A 25,163-nucleotide genomic window follows, 5' to 3' on the forward strand; every position below is an offset into this window, starting at 1 on the left:
TGTCACTAATATTTTGTGTCCATTTTGGCTTTGGGTGCCAAGTCAGATGCCCTGAGGCCGTTCCGCCTGGCTGAACTCTGGTCTGTTTTTATTCCTACTTGGAATACTGTGCTTATTTGCAGCCAGATTCCCTCTCCCCTGTCCTGTGTCTGTTCCTTCTCGGCTTGCTGCCGGTTTATCACTCTCATGGTGTGATATGGGGCTGTCTGTGCTTTTGTTCTTCTCCTATCTTCTCCTTCCCAGTTTCTTCCGGTCCTGGCATGGTCCCCCAAAAGATATCAACTGAAATTCCTACAACCAGCAGTCATAAAATGTAATAGAATGTCTCTCTTTTCCTATATTTAAATGTGACGCAAATGCTTTGTTTTTTATTCTGTGTCATGCCTCCTATAATAGGTCTAATAGATTGAACATGAATGACTGAAATACTCGAGAAATTTGTAATTGGGGTGCCGGTCCCAGTCTCTTTTGTACAGAGCACATGTCATCTGATTTCAAAATAAAAACAAGGAAACAAAAGCAGCTGGTCATCTAACAAGTTTAATTTTTAGGTTTCATCTGAAGGGAAGAAATAAGTTGTGGAAAGCGATCTGAGCCTGCTTGGAAGTGTGAGAGAGTATGGATGAAGATTGGGGACCAGTGAATGAAAGGACGGAATGCAGGGATTTCTTGGCTGGAAGAATACAGACTGGTTAGAGAGGAAATGAAAGCTGGGAAAACTGGAGGGGGCCTTTGAAGTCGGGAACGAGGAGTCTGCCCTCGATAAGGAGAACAATAGTGAGGCCACTGGCGGGGTGGGGTGACCTGGTCAAAGCTGTGGGTGAGAAAACACATTTTTTACCAGCTGGTAAAATTGAATATGTATCGGTTTTGCATGCCTGAGTCGTCAATTAGAGCCATTGTTGCTGCTGTGAGAAACCTTGAAGGACGTTACAATGGAAAATAAATGAGAAAGATCCTTGGTTCTGGGATTTCTGAGTTTCGACACAAAATGTTACTTTTCCTTTAAGCAAGCCAAACATAACTTTTCTTCTAGGGGTGGGCATCTTTTTGGTCTTGTCAATTTATTTTTTTTGAAAATTTGCTTTAGTTGTGGTGTTGGTAGTATTATTTCTACAGGAATTTTGTTTATTACATCAGTTACAGATAATAGGTATTTCTCTACAGTGCATTGTAGAGAATATATTCTCTATTTTTTCCAACATTATTCTTTCAGTTATTTTATCTTTACCAAGTGTGAAAGTGGCCTATTTTCATTTACTTTTAGTAATATTTGTAAAGCATCAACATTTTTGTGTGATAATTGAAGCCGTCTTTTTTTTAAACTGATGCACAGAAATAAGATACTGAAGCTTTTCTCATAGCTATATTTAGCTATAAATTATTACTGCATTGCAAGTGAACATATGAGTAGAAAAAGGACTATACATATACATTCATATATATATACAATACATACATATGAAAAACACTATTCTCTGTGATTTAACTTTGCTTTGGATTGTGAACCTTTATATATGTTAAATATTTTCCTTGCTATATAAAGAAAAAGGTATAGGAAGTGACACTGGATTACGATACTCAGGCAACTGCTCTAACTCTGTTTCTGACAGAGAGCAAAGGTGTTTAAATACTTTTTGGCTAGCATCATCCTGTTGACTCAGATCCTTTTGAGTTGCAGAAGTTGGATACCTAAAACTTTCATAGTTACAAGTCAATCTCTTGTTTATTGGTATAGCTTCGTTTTATGCCTTTCTTCTTCCAAAATCGTGCAGTGAAACCAAAGTCTAGGTGTGTGAAAGCCCAAGGACAAATCAAATATTGGAGGATCACAGTTGTTTGCACTAAGTGCTGAGTACTGTGAATGAGTCGTTGTGTAAACTGAACAGATGTTGGGAGCAAGTTGGCACGATGTAATGAACCTCATTCTCGCCGTATATCATTGGGTTACCCTTTGGTGCCTCCAGGGGGAGATGTGCTTTTTAAACAACCAATTTACTAGTAGGGAGTTACATAAACATTAGGGAAAATACAGTACTACATTTAGTTCAGTTGAGTATGTCAAATGACAATTTGAATAACTCTCTTAAAATTCAGATGTTGAAAAGTCTTCTACTTCTTTCCTTTCTCTTCAGGGAGGATACCTTAAGCCAAACAGATGTAGAGTTCAGATATACACATATATATACATATTCCTTTTCATATTCTTTTCCATTAGGTTTTTTTTTTTAATTGGGGCAAAGTTGACAAACCATAAATACACACGTTTTAAATCATATTTTAAAATATGTACATATATACTTATTTAAATCATACAATTTAATACAGTTGACATAGGTATATATACACCTGTGAAATCATTACCACAGTCAAGATAGTACCCATGTCCATTACCCTAGAAGTTCTCTTTCGTTTTTTTGAATTCTTGAATTTTATTTATTTTTTTATACAGCAGGTCCTTATTAGTCATCAGTTTTATACACATCAGTGTATACATGTCAATCCCAATCTCCCAATTCATCCCACCACCACCACCACCCCACCCCCCGCGGCTTTCCCCCCTTGGTGTCCATATGTTTGTTCTCTACATCTGTGTCTCAATTTCTGCCCTGCAAACCAGTTCATCTGTACCATTTTTCTAGGTTCCACATATATGCGTTAATATACGATATTTGTTTTTCTCTTTCTGCTTTCTGACTTACTTCATTCTGTATGACAGTCTCTAGATCCATCCACGTATCAACAAATGACCCAATTTCGTTCCTTTTTATGGCTGAGTAATATTCCATTGTATATATGTACCACATCTTCTTTATCCATTCTGCTATCGATGGGCATTTAGGTTGCTTCCATGACCTGGCTATTGTAAATAGTGCTGCAATGAACATTGGGGTGCATGTGTCTTTTTGAATTATGGTTTTCTATGGGTATATGTCCAGTAGTGGGATTGCTGGATCATATGGTAATTCTATTTTTAGTTTTTAAGGAACCTCCATACTGTTCTCCATAGTGGCTGTATCAGTTACCATTCCCACCAACAGTGCAAGAGGGTTCCTTTTTCTCCACACCCTCTCCAGCATTTGATGTTTGTAGGTTTTCTGATGATGCCCATTCTAACTGGTGTGAGGTGATACCTCATTGTAATTTTGATTTGCATTTCTCTAATAACTAGTGATGTTGAGCAGCTTTTCATGTGCTTCTTGGCCAGCTGTATGTCTTCTTTGGAGAAATGCCTATTTAGATCTTCCGCCCATTTTTGGATTGGGTTGTTTGTTTTTTTGATGTTGAGCTGCATGAGCTATTTATATATTTTGGAGATTAATCCTTTGTCCATTGATTCGTTTGCAACTATTTTCTCCCATTCTGAGGGTTGCCTTTTCATCTCGTTTCATCTCGTTTATGGTTTCCTTTGCTGTGCAAAAGCTTTGAAGTTTCATTAGGTCCCATTTGTTTATTTTTGTTTTTAATTCCATTACTTTAGGAGGTGGATCAAAAAAGATTTTGCTGTGATTTATGTCTTGCTATGTTTTCCTCTAAGCGTTTTATAGTGTCCGGTCTTACATTTAGGTCTCTAATCTATTTTGAGATTTTTTTTTTTTTTTTTTTTTGTGGTACATGGGCCTGTCACTGTTGTGGCCTCTCCCGTTGCAGAGCACAGGCTCTGGACGCGCAGGGTAGGCAGCCATGGCTCATGGGCCCAGCCGCTCTACGGCATGTGGGATCCTCCCAGACTGGGGCACGAACCCATGTCCCCTGCATCGGCAGGCGAACTCTCAACCACTGCGCCACCAGGGAAGCCCTTGAGTTTATTTTTCTGTATGGTGTTAAGGAATGTTCTAATTTCATTCTTTTACATGTAGCTGTCCAGTTTTCCAGCACCACTTATTGAAGAGACTGTCTTTTCTCCATTGTATATCCTTGCCTCCTTTGTCATAGCTTAGTTGACCAAAGGTGCATGGGTTTACCTCTGGGCTTTCTATCCTGTTCCATTGATCTATATTTCTGTTTTTGTGCCAGTACCATATTGTCTTGATTACTGTAGCTTTGTAGTATAGTCTGAAGTCAGGGAGTCTGATTCCTCCAGCTCCGTTTTTTTACTTCAAGACTGCTTTGGCTATTCGGGGTCTTTTGTGTCCTCATACGAATTTAAAGATTTTTTGTTCTAGTTCTGTAAAAATTGCCATTGGTAATTTGACAGGGATTGCATTGAATCTGTAGATTGCTCTGGGTAGTATAGTCATTTTCACAATATTGATTCTTCCAATCCAAGAACATGGTATATCTCTCCGTTTGTATCATCTTTAATTTCTTTCATTAGTGTCTTATAGTTTTCTGCATACAGGTCTTTTGTCTCCCTAGGTAGGTTTATTCCTAGGTATTTTATTTTTTTGTTGTTGCAGTGGTAAATGGGAGTGTTTCCTTAATTTCTCTTTCAGATTTTTCATCATTAATGTATAGGAATTTAAGAGATTTCTGTGCATTAATTTTTTATCCTACAACTTCACCAAATTCATTGATTAGCTCTAGTAGTTTTCTGGTGGCATCTTTAGGATTCTCTATGTATAGTATCATATCATCTGCAAACAGTGACAGTTTTACTTCTTCTTTTCCAACTTGTATTCCTTTTATTTCTTTTTCTTCTCTGATTGCAGTGGCTAGGACTTCCAAAACTATGTTGAATAATAGTGGTGAGAGTGGACATTCTTGTCTTGTTCCTGATCTTAGAGGAAATGGTTTCAGTTTTTCACCATTGAGAGTGATGTTTGCTGTGGGTTTGTCATATATGGCCTTTATTATGTTGAGGTAGGTTCCCACTGTGACCACTTTCTGGAGAGATTTTATCATAAATGGGTGTTGAATTTTGTCAAAAGCTTTTTCTGCATCTATTAAGATGATCATATGGTTTTTCTCCTTCAGTTTGTTAATATGTTGTATCACATTGATTGATTTGCGTGTATTGAAGAATCCTTGCATCCCTGGGATAAATCCCACTTGATCATGGTGTATGATCCTTTTAATGTGTTGTTGGATTCTGTTTGCTAGTATTTTGTTGAGGATTTTTGCATCTATATTCAACAGTGATATTGGTCTGTAATTTTGTTTTTTTGTAGTATCTTTGCCCGGTTTTGGTATCAGGGTGATGGTGGCCTCATAGAATGAGTTTGGGAGTGTTCCTTCCTCTGCAGTTTTTTGGAAGAGTTTGAGAAGGATGGGTGTTAACTCTTCTCTAAATGTTTGATAGAATTCACCTGTGAAGCCATCTGGTCCTAGACTTTTGTTTGTTGGAAGATTTTTTAATCATAGTTTCAATTTAATTACTTGTGATTGGTGTGTTCATATTTTCTATTTCTTCCTGGTTCAGTCTTGGAAGGTTATACCTTTCTAAGAATTTGTCTATTTTATTGGCATAGAGCTGCTTATAGTAGTCTCTTAGAATGCTTTGTATTTCTGCGTTGTCTGTTGTAAATTCTCCTTTTTCATTTCTAATTTTATTGATTTGAGTCCTCTCCCTCTTTTTCCTGATGAGTCTGGCTAATGGTTTATCAATTTTGTTTATCTTCTCAATGAACCATCTTTTAGTTTTATTGATCTTTGTTATTATTTTCTTGGTTTCTATTTCATTTATTTCTGCTCTGATCTTTATGATTTCTTTCCTTCTACTAACTTTGGGTTTTGTTTTTTCTTCTTTCGTTAGATTGTTTGAGATTTTTCTTGTTTCTCGAGGTAGGCTTGTATAGCTATAAACTTCCCTCTTAGAACTGCTTTCGCTACATCCCATAGGTTTTGGATTGTTGTGTTTTCATTGTCATTTATCTCTAGGTATTTTTTGATTTCCTCTTTGATTTCTTCAGTGATCTCTTGGTTATTTAGTAACGTATTGTTTAGCCTCCATGTGTTTGTAATTTTTACATTTTTTTCCCCTGTAATTGATTTCTAATATCATAGCGTTGTGGTCAGAAAAGATGCTTGATGTGATTTCAGTTTTCTTAAGTTTACTGAGGCTTGATTTCTGACCCAAGATGTGATCTATCCTGGAGAATGTTCCACGCACACTTGAGAAGAAAGTGTAATCTACTGTTTTTGGATGGAATGTCCTATAAATATCAGTTAAATCTATATAGTCTATTGAGTCATTTAAAGCTTCTGTTTCCCTATTTGTTTTCATTTTGGATGATCTGTCCATTAGTGTAAGTGAGGTGTTAAAGTCCCCCACTATTATTGTGTTACTGTCGATTTCCTCTTTTATAGCTGTTAGCCATTGCCTTATGTATTGAGGTGCTTCTATGTTGGGTGCATATATATTTTTAATTGTTATATCTTCTTCTTGGATTGATCCCTGAGCATTATGTAGTGTCCTTCCTTGTCTCTTGTAACATTCTTTATTTTAAAGTCTATTTTATCTGATATGAGTATTGCTACTCCACCTTTTTTTTTTGATTTCCATTTGCATGGAGTATTTTTTTCCATCCCCTCACTTTCAGTCTGTATGTGTCCCTATGTCTGAAGTGGGTCTCTTGTAGACAGCATATATATGGGTCTTGTTTTTGTATCCATTCAGCAAGTCTGTGTCTCTTGGTTGGAGCATTTAATCCATCCACGTTGAAGGTAATTATTGATATGTATGTTCCTATGATCATTTTCTTAATTGTTTTGGGTTTGTTTTTGTAGGTCCTTTGCCTCTCTTGTGTTTCCCACTTAGAGAAGTTCCTTTTGCATTTGTTGTAGAGCTGGTTTGGTGGTGCTGGATTCTCTTAGCTTTTGCTTGTGTGTAAAGCTTTTGATTTCTCCATCGAATCTGAATGAGATCCTTGCCGGGTAGAGTAATCTTGGTTGTAGGTTCTTCCCTTTCATCACTTTAACTATATCATGCCACTCCCTTCTGGCTTGTAGAGTTTCTGCTGAGAAATCAGCTGTTCACCTTATGGGAGTTCCCTTGTATGTTATTTGTCATTTTTCCCTTGCTGCTTTCAATAATTTTTCTTTGTCTTTAATTTTTGCCAATTTGATTACTATGTGTCTCGGCATGTTTCTCCTTGAGTTTATCCTGTATGGGACTCTCTGCGCTTCCTCGACTTGGGTGGCTATTTCCTTTCCCATGTTAGGGAGGGTTTCAACTATAATCTCTTCAAATGTTTTCTCGGGTCCTTTCTCTCTCTCTTCTCCTTCTGGGATCCCTATAATGCGAATGTTGTTGCGTTTAATGTTGTCCCAGAGGTCTCTTAGGCTGTCTTCATTTCTTTTCATTCTTTTTTCTTTATTCTGTTCTGCAGCAGTGATTTCCACCATTCTGTCTTCCAGGTCACTTATCCATTCTTCTGCGTCAGTTATTCTGCTAATGATTCCTTCTAGTGTAGTTTTCATTTCAGTTATTGTTCATTTCTGTTTGTTTTTTAATTCTTCTAGGTCTTTGTTAAATATTTCTTGCATCTTCTTGATCTTTGCCTCCATTCTTTTTCCGAGGTCCTGGATCATCTTCACTATCATTATTCTGAATTCTTTTTCTGGAAGGTCGCCTATCTCCACTTCATTTAGTTGTTTTTCTGGGGTTGTATCTTGTTCCTTCATCTGGTACATAGCCCTCTGCCTTTTCATCTTGTCTGTCTTTCTGTGAATGTGGTTTTTGTTCCACAGGCTGCAGGATTGTAGTTCTTCTTGCTTCTGCTGTCTGCCCTCTGGTGGATGAGGCTATCTAAGAGGTTTGTGCAAGTGTCCTGATGGGAGGGACTGTATATTAGTTTTTTGTTTTTTGGGTTTTTTTTTTTTTTGCGGTACACAGATCTCTCACTGTTGTTTCCTCTCCCGCTGCGGAGCACAGGCTCCGGACGCGCAGGCTCAGCGGCCATGGCTCACGGGCACAGCTGCTCCGTGGCATGTGGGATCTTCCCGGACTGGGACACAAACCTGTGTCCCCTGCATCGGCAGGTGGACTCTCAACCACTGCACCACCAGGGAAGCCCTGTATAATAGTATTTTTAAAGCACTTTTTTTTCCCTGCAAGGAGCTCCGCATCTTCATTTTTCCATTGAGCCCTGCAAATTATGTAGGTGGTCCTGGGGACTAGTCTGTCTGCTCAGCTTTCTGCAGCTACCTCTTGGCTGCCTTTGCTATGCCTGCTACAGAGTAGCATGAAGTCCCATAGCTTCTTTGCCCTCACACATGTAGCTCTTTTGAGTTTTTGAAAGGGATTTCGGTTACTAATGATGAATGAGAAAGAGAGGGAAGTCAAGGCCGGGCTTCTCGTCAGGGCTCTTTCCTCTTCGGTTTCTTCGCTCAGCTCTTGCCTCTTGGGAAAGTCAGAAGCACACGTGGTTGATATCTGCAAGAGACAGATGGTTCTTGGTTGCACCAAGGCCCGATATCAGATTCATTTACCTTTTAGAGTACCATTCCTGAGTCTTTTAAACACTCTTATTACAGGAGTTGAATCGAACAGCAGTTTTCCCCTAGTGATCTTACATGGCCCAAGATCCCTGCCACCCTGGGCTCCTCCTGCAATAGAATTGACTGAATCAACCTGCAACCAAGAATAATGACTAGAGAGAGATGCCAGATCGTGGCATCTCTGACACAGGGAATGGGAAGAGGAGTGCAATTGTCTTTTGGGAGAGAGGGCACACTTTCCTGAGCCAGTCATTTGCAGGTGGCTGTATGTAAGAGGCTAAGAAAAAATTCGTAAGATATCAAGGCGTCTGTGGTTAGCAGAATAATGGCCCCCCAAAGATTTCCCTGTCCTATACCCTGGAACCTGTGAATATATTAATTTGCGTGGCATTGGGGAGTTACAGTTGAAGATGGAAATAGGGGTGCTACTCATCTGATCTGAAAATAGGGGGAGTCTCCTGGATTATCTGAATGGCCCAATGTAATCCCAAGAGTCCTTAATAGTGGAAGAGGGAAGCAGAAGAGGAGAGTCAGAGAAAGAGATGTGGACGCCCATGCAGGATTAGAGCGATGCTACGTTGATGGCTTTCAACATGAAGGAGGGGGGGCGTGAGCCAAGGAAGGGGAGGCCCAGCCGCTAAAAGCTGGAAAAGGCAAGGAAACAGATTCTCCCCCAGAGCCTCCATAAGGAGCACGCACTTGTGAGCATCTTGATTCTAGCCCAGAGAGGACCGTGTCAGACTTCTGACCTGCGAACTTGTGAGAGAATAAACTTCTGTTTTAAGCCACCCAGTCTGGGACAGTTTCTTACAACAGCAATAGGAAACTAATACAGAACCCCTGAGTGTTTTATATTAAATGCATGGGCTCTGGAATCACACTGCTCAGGTTTTATTAAGTAGCTCTGCTACTTATTAGCCAAGTTATGTGGGAAGGTTATCAACTTTTCCAAGCCTTGGTCTCATCCTCTGATACATGAGGTGTCACCTCATGGCTGTGTTCTTAGGTATAAATGAAGGTAAAGCCTTTAAGACATTGCCTGATAAATAGAAAGCGGTTGATAAGTATTAGCTTGAAGTCGTGGATATCCGATCCTGGCTGGAATTTTTAGCAAGAGAGGACGTCGCTCCTCTCTGATTCCCATGGAGTTCACTGTCACCCCTTCTGTGGCCCCTGCTGCTCCTATGTTGACCCTCTGTCCTCTGGGGCCTTTTTTACCCAGGTGTATCTTTGCTGGGGTCCCACTCTTTAGATTCTACCTTTTCCTAATTTTTTATACTAATTTTTCAATATTTTTTTAAAAGATAAATATATACATAAAGTGCTGTCTCCGGAGGTATTAATCACTGATAACGACTTGTCTCTTTTAGTCTCTGTAAGGCCTTATGATTATGATTACTGCCATGTCCAGCACTGTCTACGGACAGCCTCCAGGATTCTTGGTTGGTTGAGTAAATGAGGAATCCTCAGGAACTGCCTTTTAATTGAGGACTTTTGGCTTAAATTCAATGAGTAAAATCCAAAATGAGGAATTTCAGCTGGGAAATATTTTAGGCAGGGAGCTCTCCCAGGAGCCCTTCGAATCAAGTCCAATTTCACAAAGTATTTGGCCTCCTTTTCTGTCTACTTGTAAACGGCCCTGGGAGGGTTGTCACAAAGTTTTCTTAGGAGGATAATTTCAGAGAAAAACTGGCACTTTTCTTCAAAGCTCTTAGAGTAGAGAAGTTTGGAGCTTATGATGCTAACATTTCAGAAGACCTTTTCTACAGCGGGGGAGAGTTTCATTTCAATGTGGGCACCATGGTGAGACTTTCCAGCAGGCATTTGTAATGAGATTATCTTGTAATAAGATCACTTGCTGAAAAATCATTTCCATTCCACAAAAATCACATTAGGTACAAATAACAATTCTAAAAATGTATATAAAGCCACTTGAAATAAAACTAACAACTGGATTTCTGCAATTATTGGTTGCTATGAGAATGGAAAAAGTCAATTCTGAAATAAATGCACCAAGTACCGTGAGTGTTCCATAATGCATTTGTCTATGAGAATTCATATTTGCGTGTCTATTTGAAGTGCAAAATGATTTCATGTGATTTTATTTTAACATGATTAGTGAAAAATGCATAAAATACAATTGTTTTCAAATACTGTCACACATCTGGACACTAGTCACAGTTACAGCATGGGCTCTGTGCTTTGCTTCATGATGTGGTATCCCTTTGGTGGTCGGTGTTAAGAAAGGCACTGGCGTGAAAGTAGCCGTCCAATTTCTTCCCTTTGGCATTTCGCTGAAACTTAAACCTGGCAAGCATCTCAAGAGTTCTTTTATTCTATTCCATTAAATACAGATCAGGCTGTGTATTTCATATTTTGGTCATTTCAGCAATGTAAGAGGCTTTCTTACTTTAACAAAAGTCAATCAGTCAGTCAATCTGTAGCCTTTCCCCTACGGCCATGGCAGAATCAGTTTTGACTATTAGGAAACCTGACTTGATGTACCTGTCTCTGTGGCCTATTTTTGGTGTGTCTTGGCCAGAATATGTGTCTTAATTTTGGCCATGATATTTTCCATCTGCTCTAGAAAGGTTCTGGGTTGAATGCAAAGTTTATTTAGCCCATGCTGTATGTCCGTCATATATCCTATGGCTGTAGCAGGAAACAAAACAGACAAAATCTCTTCCCTCCTATAGTTTCTTTTCTACGACACATATAGATATGGTTTATAAAGACATAAAGACTGATACAGTTGACCTCACGTATATGTAAAATTTTCTATAGCTGCAGAGACTATTAACTTAAAAGACAAATAAGTGATGGCCTGGAGAAAAATAATTGAAACAAATGGAGTTTCAATAAATCAATAAGGAAGAAAACCAATAGAAAAATGTGCCAAAGATATGAGTAGGCATCAATTGGGAAAGACTTTTTATTTCTCTGTAGTAATAATTGGCAGAAGTGCGATTTCATGATTTCAAATTTACCCAGTTACAGACACAAGCAAAGGATGCCCTTTAGGAAAGAGAAGCCTCCCAGCTGGAATTCCCTGTGAATTGCCACAGCCTGTCAGGTGGTGAGGGTGTCAAGCTGAGTTCTCTCCTGTGGCACTGCACAGGGTCTGTGTGCTGCGTATGGCTGCCATCTTGTGCTCCTGCTTGGAAACTGCATGTTACTTATCCTTTTGGCAAGTGGAAGAAAATGGACCTTTACCCAAGGGCATCACCCCCACGCTGAGCTCAGTCCCCCGACCCATGCACCACTGGCTGACCCTCATGTTATACAGTTTCCCAGGATTAACTTAAACACAGAAGGTTGATCAGTAGAGTATTTTTAGATGAGACTACATCACAGCTCAAATTGCAGTATTGAGAGTTTATAGTGACAGGCACATGGTTTCTGACTTCCCTTTATCTGCAACAATGTCTTTCCTCCTTTCACGGGTAAAGTAAACCTTTCCCTACTTGACTCAGGGCTGACCTTGTTGCCAGATTACTTGCCATTCATTTCTAGTTCCTGTGTGTCTTTCCTGAAATTCCGGCCTCTATTAACCTATCTTCTCTTCCCGCCTTGGCTCATTTTGCCCGCCCCCCCATTGGATCACGTATCTTGTATACAGGGGACATTATTCCTGTTTACAGGTACGAAGGAACATGTGAATCCTGTGAAGACTTTGGAGAAAAATTTAGTATTTTTTCCCCCTCCCTCTGAGCCCTTGGGTACTGTGTACCCAGTCTTCTAGTCTTGGTAAGTTGGCAGCTATGACTCTGGAATGCAAGTTAATTAAATTGTGTTTATATTTAGTTTTAGGCAAGGCTGATTTTTCCATGTCAGGTTTAGTCTGTGTGGCTTTGTTATATATAATACTGGTAACCAGGGATACTAGGAGAGATTTTATGTAGCTGTGTGGTGGAGGGCACACAGAGCAGAAAAGTGGAGGAAGCATGGGAGAGAGAATTCAGGGACCTCTCTCTTCCACCAGCATGCAAATCATTTAACAGGACACAAACGATTCAACAGTAAAAGTCAACTTGCCTGGAGCAATTGACTTCCTTTTTTGTCTATGAGCCAAAGAAACGTTAGGAATTCTTTCCCTAGACGTTGTTATATTGATTCCCATGTGTGTTGATCTCTTCAGACTATGTTCTATTCCAGTTGTCTTGGTTGTTTCGAAGAATCCAGTTGCCCTCACTTCAGGTCTAAGTGGGCAGTGCTATATCTACAAGGTTGGAGAATAGGACGCTCTAGTTATTTGCAGGATAACGCTTTAAGCAAAAGGCATTTTTAAGCACTTTGTGATGGCCATCTTTCAGAAGTGAATTATACACTTACCAGTCTTAGTAAACAGGACATAGTGGGCTTTATGTCATTCGGTGCCAGGTACTTTACATCCATTACTGATTAATATATACTCAGAGACAATTCCAAAGCAGGTGGAATTCAGATAAGGAAACTGAAGCCCCAAAAGGTTAAATAACTTGCTCAAAGCGGCACAGATACCTTAAGTTAAATCCAAGTCTGTACTTTTTCTACAAAACGACTTTTATTTTGTTATCTCAGGGTCATCATTGTGAATAATTGCTTTTCTTGTCTGTAGACCCAGTCAATATCAGTATGGATATTAAGATGAGTGTTTATGAATTAATTTTCTCGCACTTTTCTTTTAATCATAATAGCATTTAGAATTGAAGTGACTTGATTATTTGGGGATGGTTTAAGCTTGAAGGGTTAGGTAGCTGGAAGTATTAGGTTTTCCCGACTCTGCCTTGACTCAAGCCATGGAACGTGTGCTGTCTCCATGGCCTACTGCATGGGGGCAAGTGAATGGGGTTTGTTGTGATCAGTTAAGACGATGGAAAGTAGAGGGGGTCTTGGGCAGAGCTCCAACCTGGGGCTTCAGAATCTTGGCCTCCAGCTACTGGCAATCTGATCTGGAAGACAGGTGAGATCCTACAGTATCCTGAAGATCAGTGAATTTTTAGGAATGGTAATGCATTGGAATATTCTGGTACAGTAACTAACAATAGGGAGTAAGTGGGAAAGTGATGTAGTACAGTCTTCATGGGATTGGAAGTGAATTTTAGACATTAGCGTAGAACTGTAATCTTGTTACCAACCAGGCTTTCCTTAATCAATAGAAATTGATAAGAGGCCAGACAAGAGATGCAGGCAAGTCTTTACCGGGGCTCCTGTAACAGGTTCCCTTGCTCGCTCCCTGAGGTGGGGATTGGGGCAGATCAGTGGGTGACCAGAGGGGGGGCTTAGGTGGTCTGCTCACGCCTTTGGTGGTGCTGTGTGCAGGGAGCATGCTCTGTACCCTGCTTTTGCTCTCAACACCCAGTTTTTGCTCCCAGCTCTTCAGAAGTGGCAGCTGGGTTTGTGGTCTTTTTCTATCCTGTTGTCCATAATTTGCCCCAATTGAGTATGCATGCGGCTATTTTTAGTCCCTTATAGTTTCTTTGTATTTTGTTGCTGGAGGAGACATTTGTCCAGGTGCCAGCACTGCACCAAAGGGTCCCAGGACCCAGCCTGTCTCAATCTGTCCTTGAAAGGGATTTTTTCAAAGTTCTTTTCACAGTAAATTCTAAATACATATGTTTACTCTATTTTTGGGTCCCAGGCTACACAGTATTGCAAAGTCATAGACAATTAGTTCTAGCTTTTAGATTATCTATACATAAAATAGACAAAAATAAAAGAAACTGTGATTGAAAATAAATCTGGTTTGAGTTGAAAATGAAATTCACAAACTGTTAACTTGTATAATGACATCAGTCCAATTTGCGTAGCCCAACAAATAAGAAAAATACCATGGAATCGCTCTTCAAATCTGATTATTTTTCTTTGTTCATCTTTCTTCTAAGTCTTTCCATGGACGTCTTGATCGAGTTATACATCTAATAAAGATCTAAAGAAACGTTAACATGTATAACTTTTTAGATACTACCATATGCATGCAAGAGACTGTTATTTTCTTTCCAAATGATATATATCACTTTATTTCTCATAGGTTTGTACGCATGCATTAAATGTTTTATAGAAAACATTCAACAGCTGTCTGAAATCTGCCAAAGGTTGTGTGTATAATATACCGTCAGTATCATTTTGTGATTCATAATGAATAATCACAAAATATCTTTCGAGACAGCCTCATGTTTGCAGAAAATCTCAGAAGTGTTTTAAGTACCACTAAGTGAGAATTACTTTGTTTATAAAATAAAGGTTTTATTTCCTAAAGCAAGTTCAGAAAGTAGCACTCCTCCCTCCCCTGCAAAAAAAAACCCCTGAATTTAGAAATCTCTGCCTGCCTGATAAGAATCCCTGACAAGAGGGTCAACTGTAAACATGTAGTTTCTTTTCTTTTTTTTTAAAAAAAGAATTGGCATCTTTTTTTTTTTTTTTTAATTTATTTTTGGCTGCGTTGGGTCTTTATTGCTACGCGCGGGCTTTCTCTAGTTGCAGAGACGGGCTACTCTTCATTGCGGTATGCAGGCTTCCCATTGTGGTGGCTTCTCTTGTTGCAGAGCACGGGCTCCAGGCACGCGGGTTTCAGTAGTTGTGGCTCGCAGGCTCTAGAGCGCAGGCTCAGTAGTTGTGGCGCACGGGCTTAGTTGCTCCGTAGGATCTTCCCGGACCAGGGCTTGAACCCGTGTCCCCTGCATTGGCAGGCGGATTCTTAACCACTGTGCCACCGGAGAAGCTCTAAATATGTAGTTTCTAACTTGCTTATGTTCTTTAGAAACTTGAAGTTACGTTATTGCACTTATTTGCAGGAAATGATAAATGACAGAGTCCTGGTGTATATCTTACTTACCAATGATTTTTGTCAAAATTGGTTCAGAATCCTATTTAAGTCTTTTAGACACTAAAACTTGAGGTAGTAAACTAGTATATTCTTTTAATTAGACAATCTCTATTTGGAAGTTGTTTTTCTTATTTTTAAAAATTTCCCCCTCCCTCCCTCCCTCCCTCCCTCCCTCCCTCTCTCTCTCCCTCTCTCTCTCTCTCTCTCTCTCTCTCTCTCTCTCTGCTATTGAATGAACAAAGATTCCTTTTAAAAAAGTTTCTTTAGACCTGCTTGGCGGTCTATTTCTGCCAGTCCCTGATCATAAAGCTTGACTTCCTGCTTTTTACTCTGCTCTTTCTGTACTTTCTCCCCTGTCTAATTAGATTTAAAATCTACTGGGCAAGTTTTATCTAACTCTATTTTATACTGTGACTTGAGATGTTGAATGATGACATGAACTGCTTTCTAAACTCTATTTCCGTTCCTCTCCTATCGGAGTGCCACCAGTGACAAATCTATTCTTGTCTCCTGCTAATGATTTTTAGATAATTTTACAATGATTGATTTTTCTATAGAATGATAGATCTTCCTTCATGCTGTCAGACAGGTGATAAGTATACTTAGCTCTTATTTTCAGAAATTTAAGCTGAAGGCCAGCTGGCAATGTTTCCATTGAATCAAAGCATGGCTTTATTTCACAGCGGAAAAAAATGAGTCAAGGAGTACCTTCGTCTTAAGGATATTTAATTGGGGAAGTTGTTTTGAACTTGCTTTGAACATTGGTTTGACAGAGATCATTCCTCACTAAGAAAAACATATTATATAATAGGCACTGAGGGACTTGGAACTACAGAGTTGGACTGTAGTGAGGGGACCGGTTTTACCTTGTCTTCACAGCAAGACGGTCACCTCAGATCATAAAAGAGGAAATCATGTAGCACTTCTATTTTTAGAATATCTAAATTAAGAGCTGTTTAAGTGCATTTATGCAACAGGGATTACTGACCGCCTACCATATACTACCTTGGTAAAAAGATGTTGAAAGTTGCTGATAGAGTCATTTGCATTCTCTGCAATGAATGAAAAATCTGTGTAATAGAGCAATTTATTAAGGAAACATAAAGGATGTGTGGTGTCATCTGTGCATTCTCAGAAGAGGGGGACCAGCCTTGAGGAGAAAATGACTGAGCAGAGATTATGTGATCACCCAGAGTGGGGTGGCATGGGGGAGGGTTAGAGGTGGACACAGAGGATGGAGGAGGCATCCTCCAAGGCTTGGAAGGGGACTGGGCTTTGGCATGTCCCTTACGTAGTAGGGACTGGTTACTACTTGCTTGGGGGAAGAGGCAGGGTCTTAGAGAGGCATGGCTGCATGGGGCAGCCGGGAAAGCTGATGTTGGGGACCGTGGCCCTGTCATGACCCTGCTGTGGCACAGACGTGATGGAGCGTTCTGTCTACTATAAACCCCGAGGGCTTAGAACCGTGAGTCCCTCACCCCACCCATTCTCTGAAGAATTGAAAGCTAAGCCCCTTCCGCAGTTCTTCCCTTGGATCCTTGTACCTCCCTAAGGAGGGAGAGGCCCCCCCACAAAAAACATGCCTGAAGAATATTTCTTTTCACCTTTTTGAGTGGGGATTAATTGAATTAATTTGATTAAGTGAATTAACTTGATTTAGAAAAACAAGGTGATGTGGCATTTCTTACCTCATAGTATTAGACCCAGGCCCACTGCGTTTTCACACAGGGCTGTCCTCAGTTCATTGTGGCTCCAGGTCTCACCTCTCATGCTTATTTCTCTTGTTTCAGACCTTTCCTAAACTCCTCCATGCTATGCCCGCCCCTCTTAGGAAGTTACTCCTCTGGCGTCCCATTCTTTCAAGTCTAAATATAATGAAAATCTAAACATTCTATAATTAAATTCAGAGCTAAGTATTCATTGCCAAGAAAATGAATTAAAAGCTCTGTCAGACTTGAACTGAACACTTAAAATCTTAAGGGTGAAGGCGTTTTCAAACTTGTTTTTGGTAGCAGAGACCCATTTTCAAAGGAAATTGTACACGGACTCAAATATATAAAGCAGGTGATGGTAGAGCTCTCTGGTTGAAGTGGAGTACGGGACTCAAGACACCCCCTTAACCCATGATGTGGCCCCAAAGTCCCTTTCCTTGGTATCCTAGAGTTCATCTAAAAACCACCATTTTACCCCAGGGAATGGGTAACGTGGGTGTAGGTGTTGGGGAAATGTTAGACACATCATCACAGGTCAGTGGGGAAGATTATTTTAGGTAGAAGGGTCTTTGATACTCATTGCCCTAACATATGAGCAGATGCTACTGAGAAGCCAGACTTGTCTGGGGGTTTGAGTGAGTATCCTGCTATCACAGAGAGTGATTATCGTATTTCACCAGCAGTTTCTTCCTCTGGCAATTAAAATAATAAAATTGTAAGATATTTATTGCCTTTGAACATGTAGGACCAAGAAATAGGAGTGATCACGTGGTCCTGCTGGGCACCTTCTATTCTCAGTCTTCATTTATTCATTTAACAAATATTTAATTCCACGCCAGACTCAGGACAGGACACAACAGGGAGAAAATCTGATAAAGTTCCTTCTCTTAAGGAGCATACATTCTAGAAGGGAGAGGGTATAAGCAAACAAATACTTATCTTCTGCTAATATAAATTATGTGAGTCGTAAAGTAACAGGGGTTTGTTTGTTCATGTTCTGATGGTACTATTAAAAGGGACTAGCCTGGGTGCCCCTCGCCCCCCATGTTTAACAGAGGTCTACCAGGTGAAGAAGAGGAAGAAGAGAATGAGAAGGATTTCTCACCTTAGAAGACAGGTAACTTCTGAGGAAGTCACACTGTAGTGATGGGATTAAAGGGACATGCAGGTATAAGACAGGCTTCATTTTTAGATTATAACTAGATTCCTGACATTGATGATCCTCCATCCCCGAGCTCCTGTATCTTCAAAAGTGGTCATCATTTATTTGATCTGAGCCAACCTATAGGCAGAACTTAATACCACTCCATGCTGCCTCCAAAGAATGTACTCACACAAAGCATTAAAAACCGCATTTCTTTTTGCCCCACTTCCCTTGTAATCTACTGCCCCACTTATCTGTTCTCTTCTGCAGCAAAGCATTTGTCCTTCCATTCGGAGCTACTTCCTCTCTTCTCATTCTCTCTTAAACATACTCCGTCAGACTTTTGTCCTCACTGCTGCATTGAAACCGCTCTTATCCGCATACCCATTTCTCAGTTTCATCTTACCTGACTCAGCAGCAGCTTCTGGCATAGCTGATCACTTCCTCCTCTTCAATACACTTTCCTTCCCTTGGCTTCCAGGATAACATACTCACCTGCTGGGTTTCCTTCTACCCCCGGGGCCACTCCTCATCCTCTTTGCTGGCTTCTCCTCTTCCCTGTAGCTGTTACACAGGAGGTTTAATAGTTCAGCCCTTATCCATCTTCTCTGCACCATCTCACTGAGTCTTACTCTTCACTAGCCATTCCCCTCATGATCTCATCCAGGCACACCGGCTTTAAATCGATTTGCTGATGGTGCATACATGTATATTTGTAGTCCTGTCCTCTTTCCTGGACTTTGAACTTATGTACCCAGTTGTCTCCTCAGCATTTCCAGCTGGGCGTCTCTTGTATATGTCAGACCCAGCGTGTCCAGATGATAACTCCTGATTCTTTCCCCTTGGTCTTTCTCTTCCAGTAGCCTTCCTCATCTCAGCGGAGGGCAGTTCTTGTCATCTGGCTGGAAACTTGAAGCCATCATTGGCTCTTGCCTTTCACGACTTTCATCTAATGGGCCAGGAAACCCTCCTGCCCCTACTCTCAAAATACGTCCAGTATCCAGTTGTGTCTCAGCCCCTCCCCTGCTACCACCTCCAAGCCGCCATCATCTCTTCCTGGATTGCTCCAATAGGCTCCGAACTGTTATTCCCTACTGTGTCCCTTGCCTCTCTGGAGTATTTTCAACACAACAGGCAGAGATCCTTGAAAACATAAGTCAGATCATGCTACTCTTTACTCAAACCTTGTAGTGACTCTTTTTTTTTTTTTTTTTTTTTTTTGTCTAAGCTACAGAGTCCTTACAGAGCCCTCTGTGGTTGGGCCCTCTCTTCCTCTCTGCCTCATCCCTTAGCTTCTCTACCCTTTTACTCTCTCTGCTTTAGCCACATGGGTCTGTCTCCTTGGTGTTCCTGATACCTGCCAGCCGTGTTCCTGCCTGAGGGTCTTTGCTTCTGGGCTGAAATCTTCCCCTGAGGTTTGGTTAACTCCCTCCATCTTTGAAGTTGTTGTTCAAATGTCAACATTCAATGAGACCTACCCTGGTGCCCTAATTAATCTGGGGACCTGTACTACCCCATCTCCACATCTCCTATCTCTCTTAGTCTGTTGTACTCTGTTTTGTCTTTATAGCACTTATTACCTTCTGACCTAATATATAATAATTTTCTTCTTATTATATCAGTTGTTATTGTTTGTCTCCGTAGACTATAGTGTCTGCAAAGCAAGGGATCTATTCTGTATTCAAGCTCTTAGAAGAGTGCCAAATTGATTAAATAAATGAGTGAGAATATTAGAAAGCAACATGATCTTTGCTGATTCCCTATGGTAGATGGAGGAAGTGATTACACCTCCCATCAACAACTTGAAATGTCCCTTTAGATATTTCTGTTTTCCAAAGGGTCTTCTCTATACAGCCCCTCAGGGAGACTCAACCAAGTTTTTAATTTCTCTCTCTCCCAAGACAATGCCCAACCGCACAGTTTCCCCTCTTTCTCCAGGGGGATCTCATTCTTTTCATACAGAGCTTTTTGATATCCATCCATACCTACTCCAGACATCTTAATGTTCAACAAAAGGAAGGGCCATCGAGTACATATGACTTAGAAGGCAGAGTAAAGACCAAGTTTAATTACTGACCGTCCACTTGGATTTCCTTTCTCCTCTCTCACCTCTTGTCTTTCACCCCAATCTTCTTATCAATCTATTATGGGGAGATACAACACTCTTCCCAAGAAGTATTCTTGCATCAGCTGCTATAAGATTACACTCATTCTTTTTCATATGGTCAAATAACTTTGTAAAAGGTAAGAGCAATAGTGATTTATAGTAACTTAATTTCGAGCAGCATGTGGAATGAAGGGCTGACAAGCTCTCAGTATGGGTGCAGGGGACAAAGCTGTGTGCCAGGTCGGCTTTCTCTTCAGAGATAGAGTTGAACTTGAGCTTTAGACTTTAAACAAGGACTCAAAGTCACGATGAATGTGAGGATACTATGCAGTCAGAGACTGGTGAGTAATTTCTGAAAAAGACTCTAAAAGTTAGCAAGCAGAGTAATGAGAGAATTTGCCAGTATAAATGCTGCCCATAAGACACAGACAGAGAGGACTGATAGGGCTGGAAGCAGTTGCAGAAAATCTAAAGTTTGTTTCAGGCTATGGATGTTATTTCAGCAGACTGTTTTCAGAAACAAGACTGAAAAGAGCTGCATCCGCAGGGGTGTATACTCTTCAGAATCCATGGAATTCAGAAGTCCAGGCGATTCATAACTGTCCTCATCATTTGGACATGTAAACCAGTATCTTAGGCATAAGTCTTTGTATACTGCTGTCATTGTGTTAATATTAATTAATTGTCACATGTATAAATGTAAGTAACTTTGGTGGTGAAGCATCTTTAGTTAGTAAAAGTATCTTTATCAGATGATGATCGGTAGAATACATGCTATGTGAAGGTGGGGAAGTAGTTTTGTTTTCTTTACTGCTGTATCTGTAATTACTGCTACAGTAATGCCCAGCACATAATAGATAGTAAATATTCATTCAATTAATGAAAGAATCTTGTAAAGTCATTGCCATTGATTTAAAGTCCAATATATACCTCTTAGTGTTATAGATGGTGTTAGTGGAGATGGTGTTAGTGGAAATGGTGTCAAGACTGTATAGCATGACTTCACCTCAGGGAATCTCCCTTCGTCATCTTAAGGGCTCAGTCTAAAGGCTATTGGAAGATGATTGTCATAAGACAGTGAAATATGGTTGAAAAATCTCTCCAGAAACTTGTTAAGAGCTCTCTCAGTGTGTTCTCCAAAAACCGAGAGCTCACAAAAATGTCATCTTATCTGGTCCAGTTCACCTGAGGACAGACGTTTATCTTTTGTTTAGAGAGAAAAATAAAGCCAAGTTTGAACTTTTACCTGAACCTGGTACCCTTGAACTCAGCGCCCATCACTTGGCTGTGTACTAGAAATGGGGAGTGGGTATGCTGTGGAGGATTAGGCCTGGAGCCAGGACCTCACGATTCTGGGGTGGTTTTCACCTTTTCCTAACTCCATGGCTTTGGGTAGATGCTGTCTTAACCATATGATACTCTAGTTCCTCTATTTGTAAACTATCACTTACCCCAAGGAAGTTGTGATAGAATTCTTACCTGTGTACTCTATGGGGCTCTCTGGAAATTGTAAATGAGATATGTCTGAAATGCTTTGCTAGTTGAACAGTTTTTCACAAATCAAAGTGGAGATTCTGAATACAGGTCAGGAAGAAATCAAACAGAAAGAGAATGTACAAAGCTATCCTGATTGTACAAAAATAGTATTGATTAATGAAACTATGAATGTCCAAAGAACTTGCAAAAAAAGAATAAGAAGAAAGAAACCATTTTCAATGTCCTAAAACCATGGGCAGCCGCATCTCCAACCGAGAAACCACACAAAAGAAGTCAGTTTCTGATGAATCAGCAAAGACACAGGATATCGATAATCAAAACAATGCAAGCAATGCCGTATTTTAAATTTGATCCAGGTTTGATATAACCATATGCAAGAATGGCTTTATTGGAGTAGGTCCTTAAAGATGAAACCTAGATGTTCGGAGCTATTTAATGTTGAGCTTTCAGCTACATTTCCCAAGGACTCATCAGAGCCATAATGTAGGGAATGCAATAATTCTTCTGAGGCATTGCAGCTGCTGAAATGCAGACAGATGGAATTTCTGCACTCTCTACTATAATGCAGAAACAGTCTCACGATAGGATAAACACTTATTCCTTGAAAATTTTCCCTTAACCCTAGAGAGAGGTTATTGTAGAGACTGACCGGTAAAATCTTTAATGTTTTGGTTTTTCATTTTATATCTGGTTTCCTGTATACCTGTTAGGAGTCTCTGTCTGTAGCTATAGGAGTACAGTCCTGTGCTGAATCCAAGACTATACAAAACATAAGCGTGTTTCACGTCTTGGCAGTTGAAATCCATAGATGCCATTTGTATTGATACAGAAATCATGGGATATAATGGAAAACCAGACTTTCATTGTTGATATTGCGAAGCTTACACATGAATTAGCATCAGAAGAAACATACCAAATTGACTCGTACTTAATGTTCAGCAAATCGAAACTGATTCCGTGATAGCGTTGGAAAATAATCCATCAATTGCATTTTTTCTTTTGCCTCGTGGCAATATATTGTGCTCCATTGAGATGGAGGTGACTTTTGCCCATTAAGAACCTCCTGAGTGCCAGCCACTCTGCTGGGGAACACAGGACATATGAGTGGCATGGACCTTACTGCCTGGAACGTTCAGTCTGAACTTCTCTGCATTTCAGCTTCTGAGTTAAATGTTCCATATTTCCTGGTTCCCTTTAGTTAGACAACAAGGTTCATCTCATCAAGGAACATGGTTCGGGGTGGGGGGTGGTGGTGACAGTGACCATGCAGGAGACCACAAGGCCGATCCCACTAACTTTTGTGGCAGGGAGACAGAGAGTTACAGAAACACGTTTTGGGAGGGTTATATTTATTTACCGTTACTCTGAATTGGGAACTCATGAAAAAAGTTAGTTGTTTTCCTTTTCTGATTATAAAAGTAAGACATGATCGTTATAAGAACATGTGTAAAATACAGAGTAAAATACAATGAAGAAACTAAAAATTACTTTCAATCCTAATACCAGGGATGATCATAGTAACCTTAGATATACTTCTTTCTAGGCCAGATTGTATTATGCTTTTTCAGAACCAAATGCTGTTTTTAAATTTTTTTATTTTTTAAACTTAAAAAAAAATTTATTTATTTATTTATTTTTGGCTGCGCTGGGTCTTTGTTGCTGTGCGCGGGCTTTCTGTAGTTGAGTTGAGTGGGGACTACTCTTCGTTGAGGTGCGCAGGCTTCTCACTGCCGTGGCTTCTCTTGTTGCGGAGCACAGGCTCTAGGCGCGTGTGCTTCAGTAGTTGTGGCGTGGGGCTCAGTAGTTGTGGTGCACGGGCTTAGTTGCTCTGCGGCATGTGGGATCTTCCCGGACCAGGGATCGAACCTGCGTCACCTGCATTGGCAGGCAGATTCTTAACTATTGCTCCACCAGCGAAGTCCCCCAAATGGTGTTTTTACACTTAAATTATCTTGAACTTTGGCCCAGGACATTACTTTTTACAATATAATTTTCAATGGCTGTAACAGTATTCCTTATTATGGAGCTATCAAAATTTATTTAACCAGTCTCCTATTATTGCATAGTTGTTATTTCATAGTTTCCTTGTGATAAACCATGATGGTGTGAATATCCTTAAATATTAAATTTTGCACTTATTCATAATCATTTCCTTTGTATGAAGACCAGAAATAAGATTTCTGGGTCAAAGGTTTACACATTTAAAAAGCATTTGATGCATATTACCACATATTGAAGGGTATTTTAAAACCCATTTCATTGAATTGACATCCTTCCATTAATGGTTTCCCTTAGAAAAATCTTTCTAGCTTCTTCTCTTACGTTCTGTGTCTGATGTAATTTTGAAACAATTGAATATTTGTTGAATTTTGAGAAGAAAAAGAACACCGTAATACTTAAAGCAAAGAATACTAAAATGCAGCCGTGTTAAGGAAGAGAATGAAAATATTATCAGCTAATGTTGTTTCACATTCCTTATGCCAAAATAGACACTGACATTTTTAACTGGCATTTTTACTAAGACAAGTAAATAAATATATTTCAAATACAAGGCATGGGGTCTCTAAGCCTGTGTTCAAGCGTGTATCAACTATTCGTAACTGTAGCTTTCTCTGCAGGACATTGAGTAGCACTGTAGAAGGAGAGGGTTTTTTTTTTTTAATGTTTGTTCAATAAATAATATTTCACTTTGAAATAATTTTCTGTTATTAAGAAAAATACTCCCATCTGGTATTTTTTTCCCCACATAAGTTGTGCAATTGATGAGGCGGCTCTCTTGTGCTGTGAAAGCCCACTGGTGAATTTCCTTTTGCTTTTCTCAGGCAAACACTCTTTGTAGTCTTTCCAGGTAATTTTACAATTAATGTTCCAGAAGGCCAGAGAAAAATTGGTGATCATGAAACTGAGGGAATTGGGAAGCACTTCTGTTGAATAGCAAGGAAAGGTTTTCTTTCTGTCCTTTATTTCTCCTAATTTTAAAAGGGGAAAAAAAACACACCTCTTATTTATTTTGACATTGTTTTTCTGCCCTTTTTTTCAGTGATCTGCGGAGGGGGTGAGAGCTTTCTGTGTGCCAGTGGCATCTGTGTCCCCAGGAAACTGCTGTGTAATGGCTACAACGACTGTGGCGACTGGAGTGACGAGGCTCATTGCAGTATGTGACAGGCTGTGTGGGGTTTGTCTGGGGGGACAGGGATTCCATTCAGGGGCCTGGAAACCAGCGCCATTCCATTGTCCAGTACTGACAACCACCCGGCACTTGGGTGGACTTCTTTTAGTTTGCTTTTCTTAAGTGAGCAAATGTGTTTATCTTCCCTCACTTCATGTGACAGCTGCGTGTTTGCACACCTTCCAAAGGCCTGATTTCATTAGGAACTCGACAGCTAGATGTGCTTTGGAACACATCAGGGACTGAAGTGTTTTTGCTTAAAGTATCTTAAAATTGGGAAAATGCTTTCTGTTTACTTTGTTTGGGTGAGGGTTTTTGTTTTTGTTTTTAAATCTTTGAGTATAAAG

The 25,163-nt window shown here is 40.0% G+C and overlaps 1 protein-coding gene across 1 annotated transcript in view; it reads left to right on the forward strand.

The window, feature by feature from the left end:
• CORIN (corin, serine peptidase) overlaps nt 1-25,163 on the forward strand; it is a gene marked incomplete at both ends in the record, with an annotated part of 252,263 nt that overhangs the window by 128,973 nt on the left and 98,127 nt on the right. Inside the window, 1 exon segment of the mRNA XM_082653606.1 lies at nt 24,688-24,801. Coding sequence (XP_082509732.1) covers nt 24,688-24,801 — 114 coding nt within the window.

Source organism: Grampus griseus (genome assembly GCF_964374135.1).
Source record: "Grampus griseus genome assembly, chromosome: 4".
Lineage (NCBI taxonomy): Eukaryota > Metazoa > Chordata > Mammalia > Artiodactyla > Delphinidae > Grampus > Grampus griseus.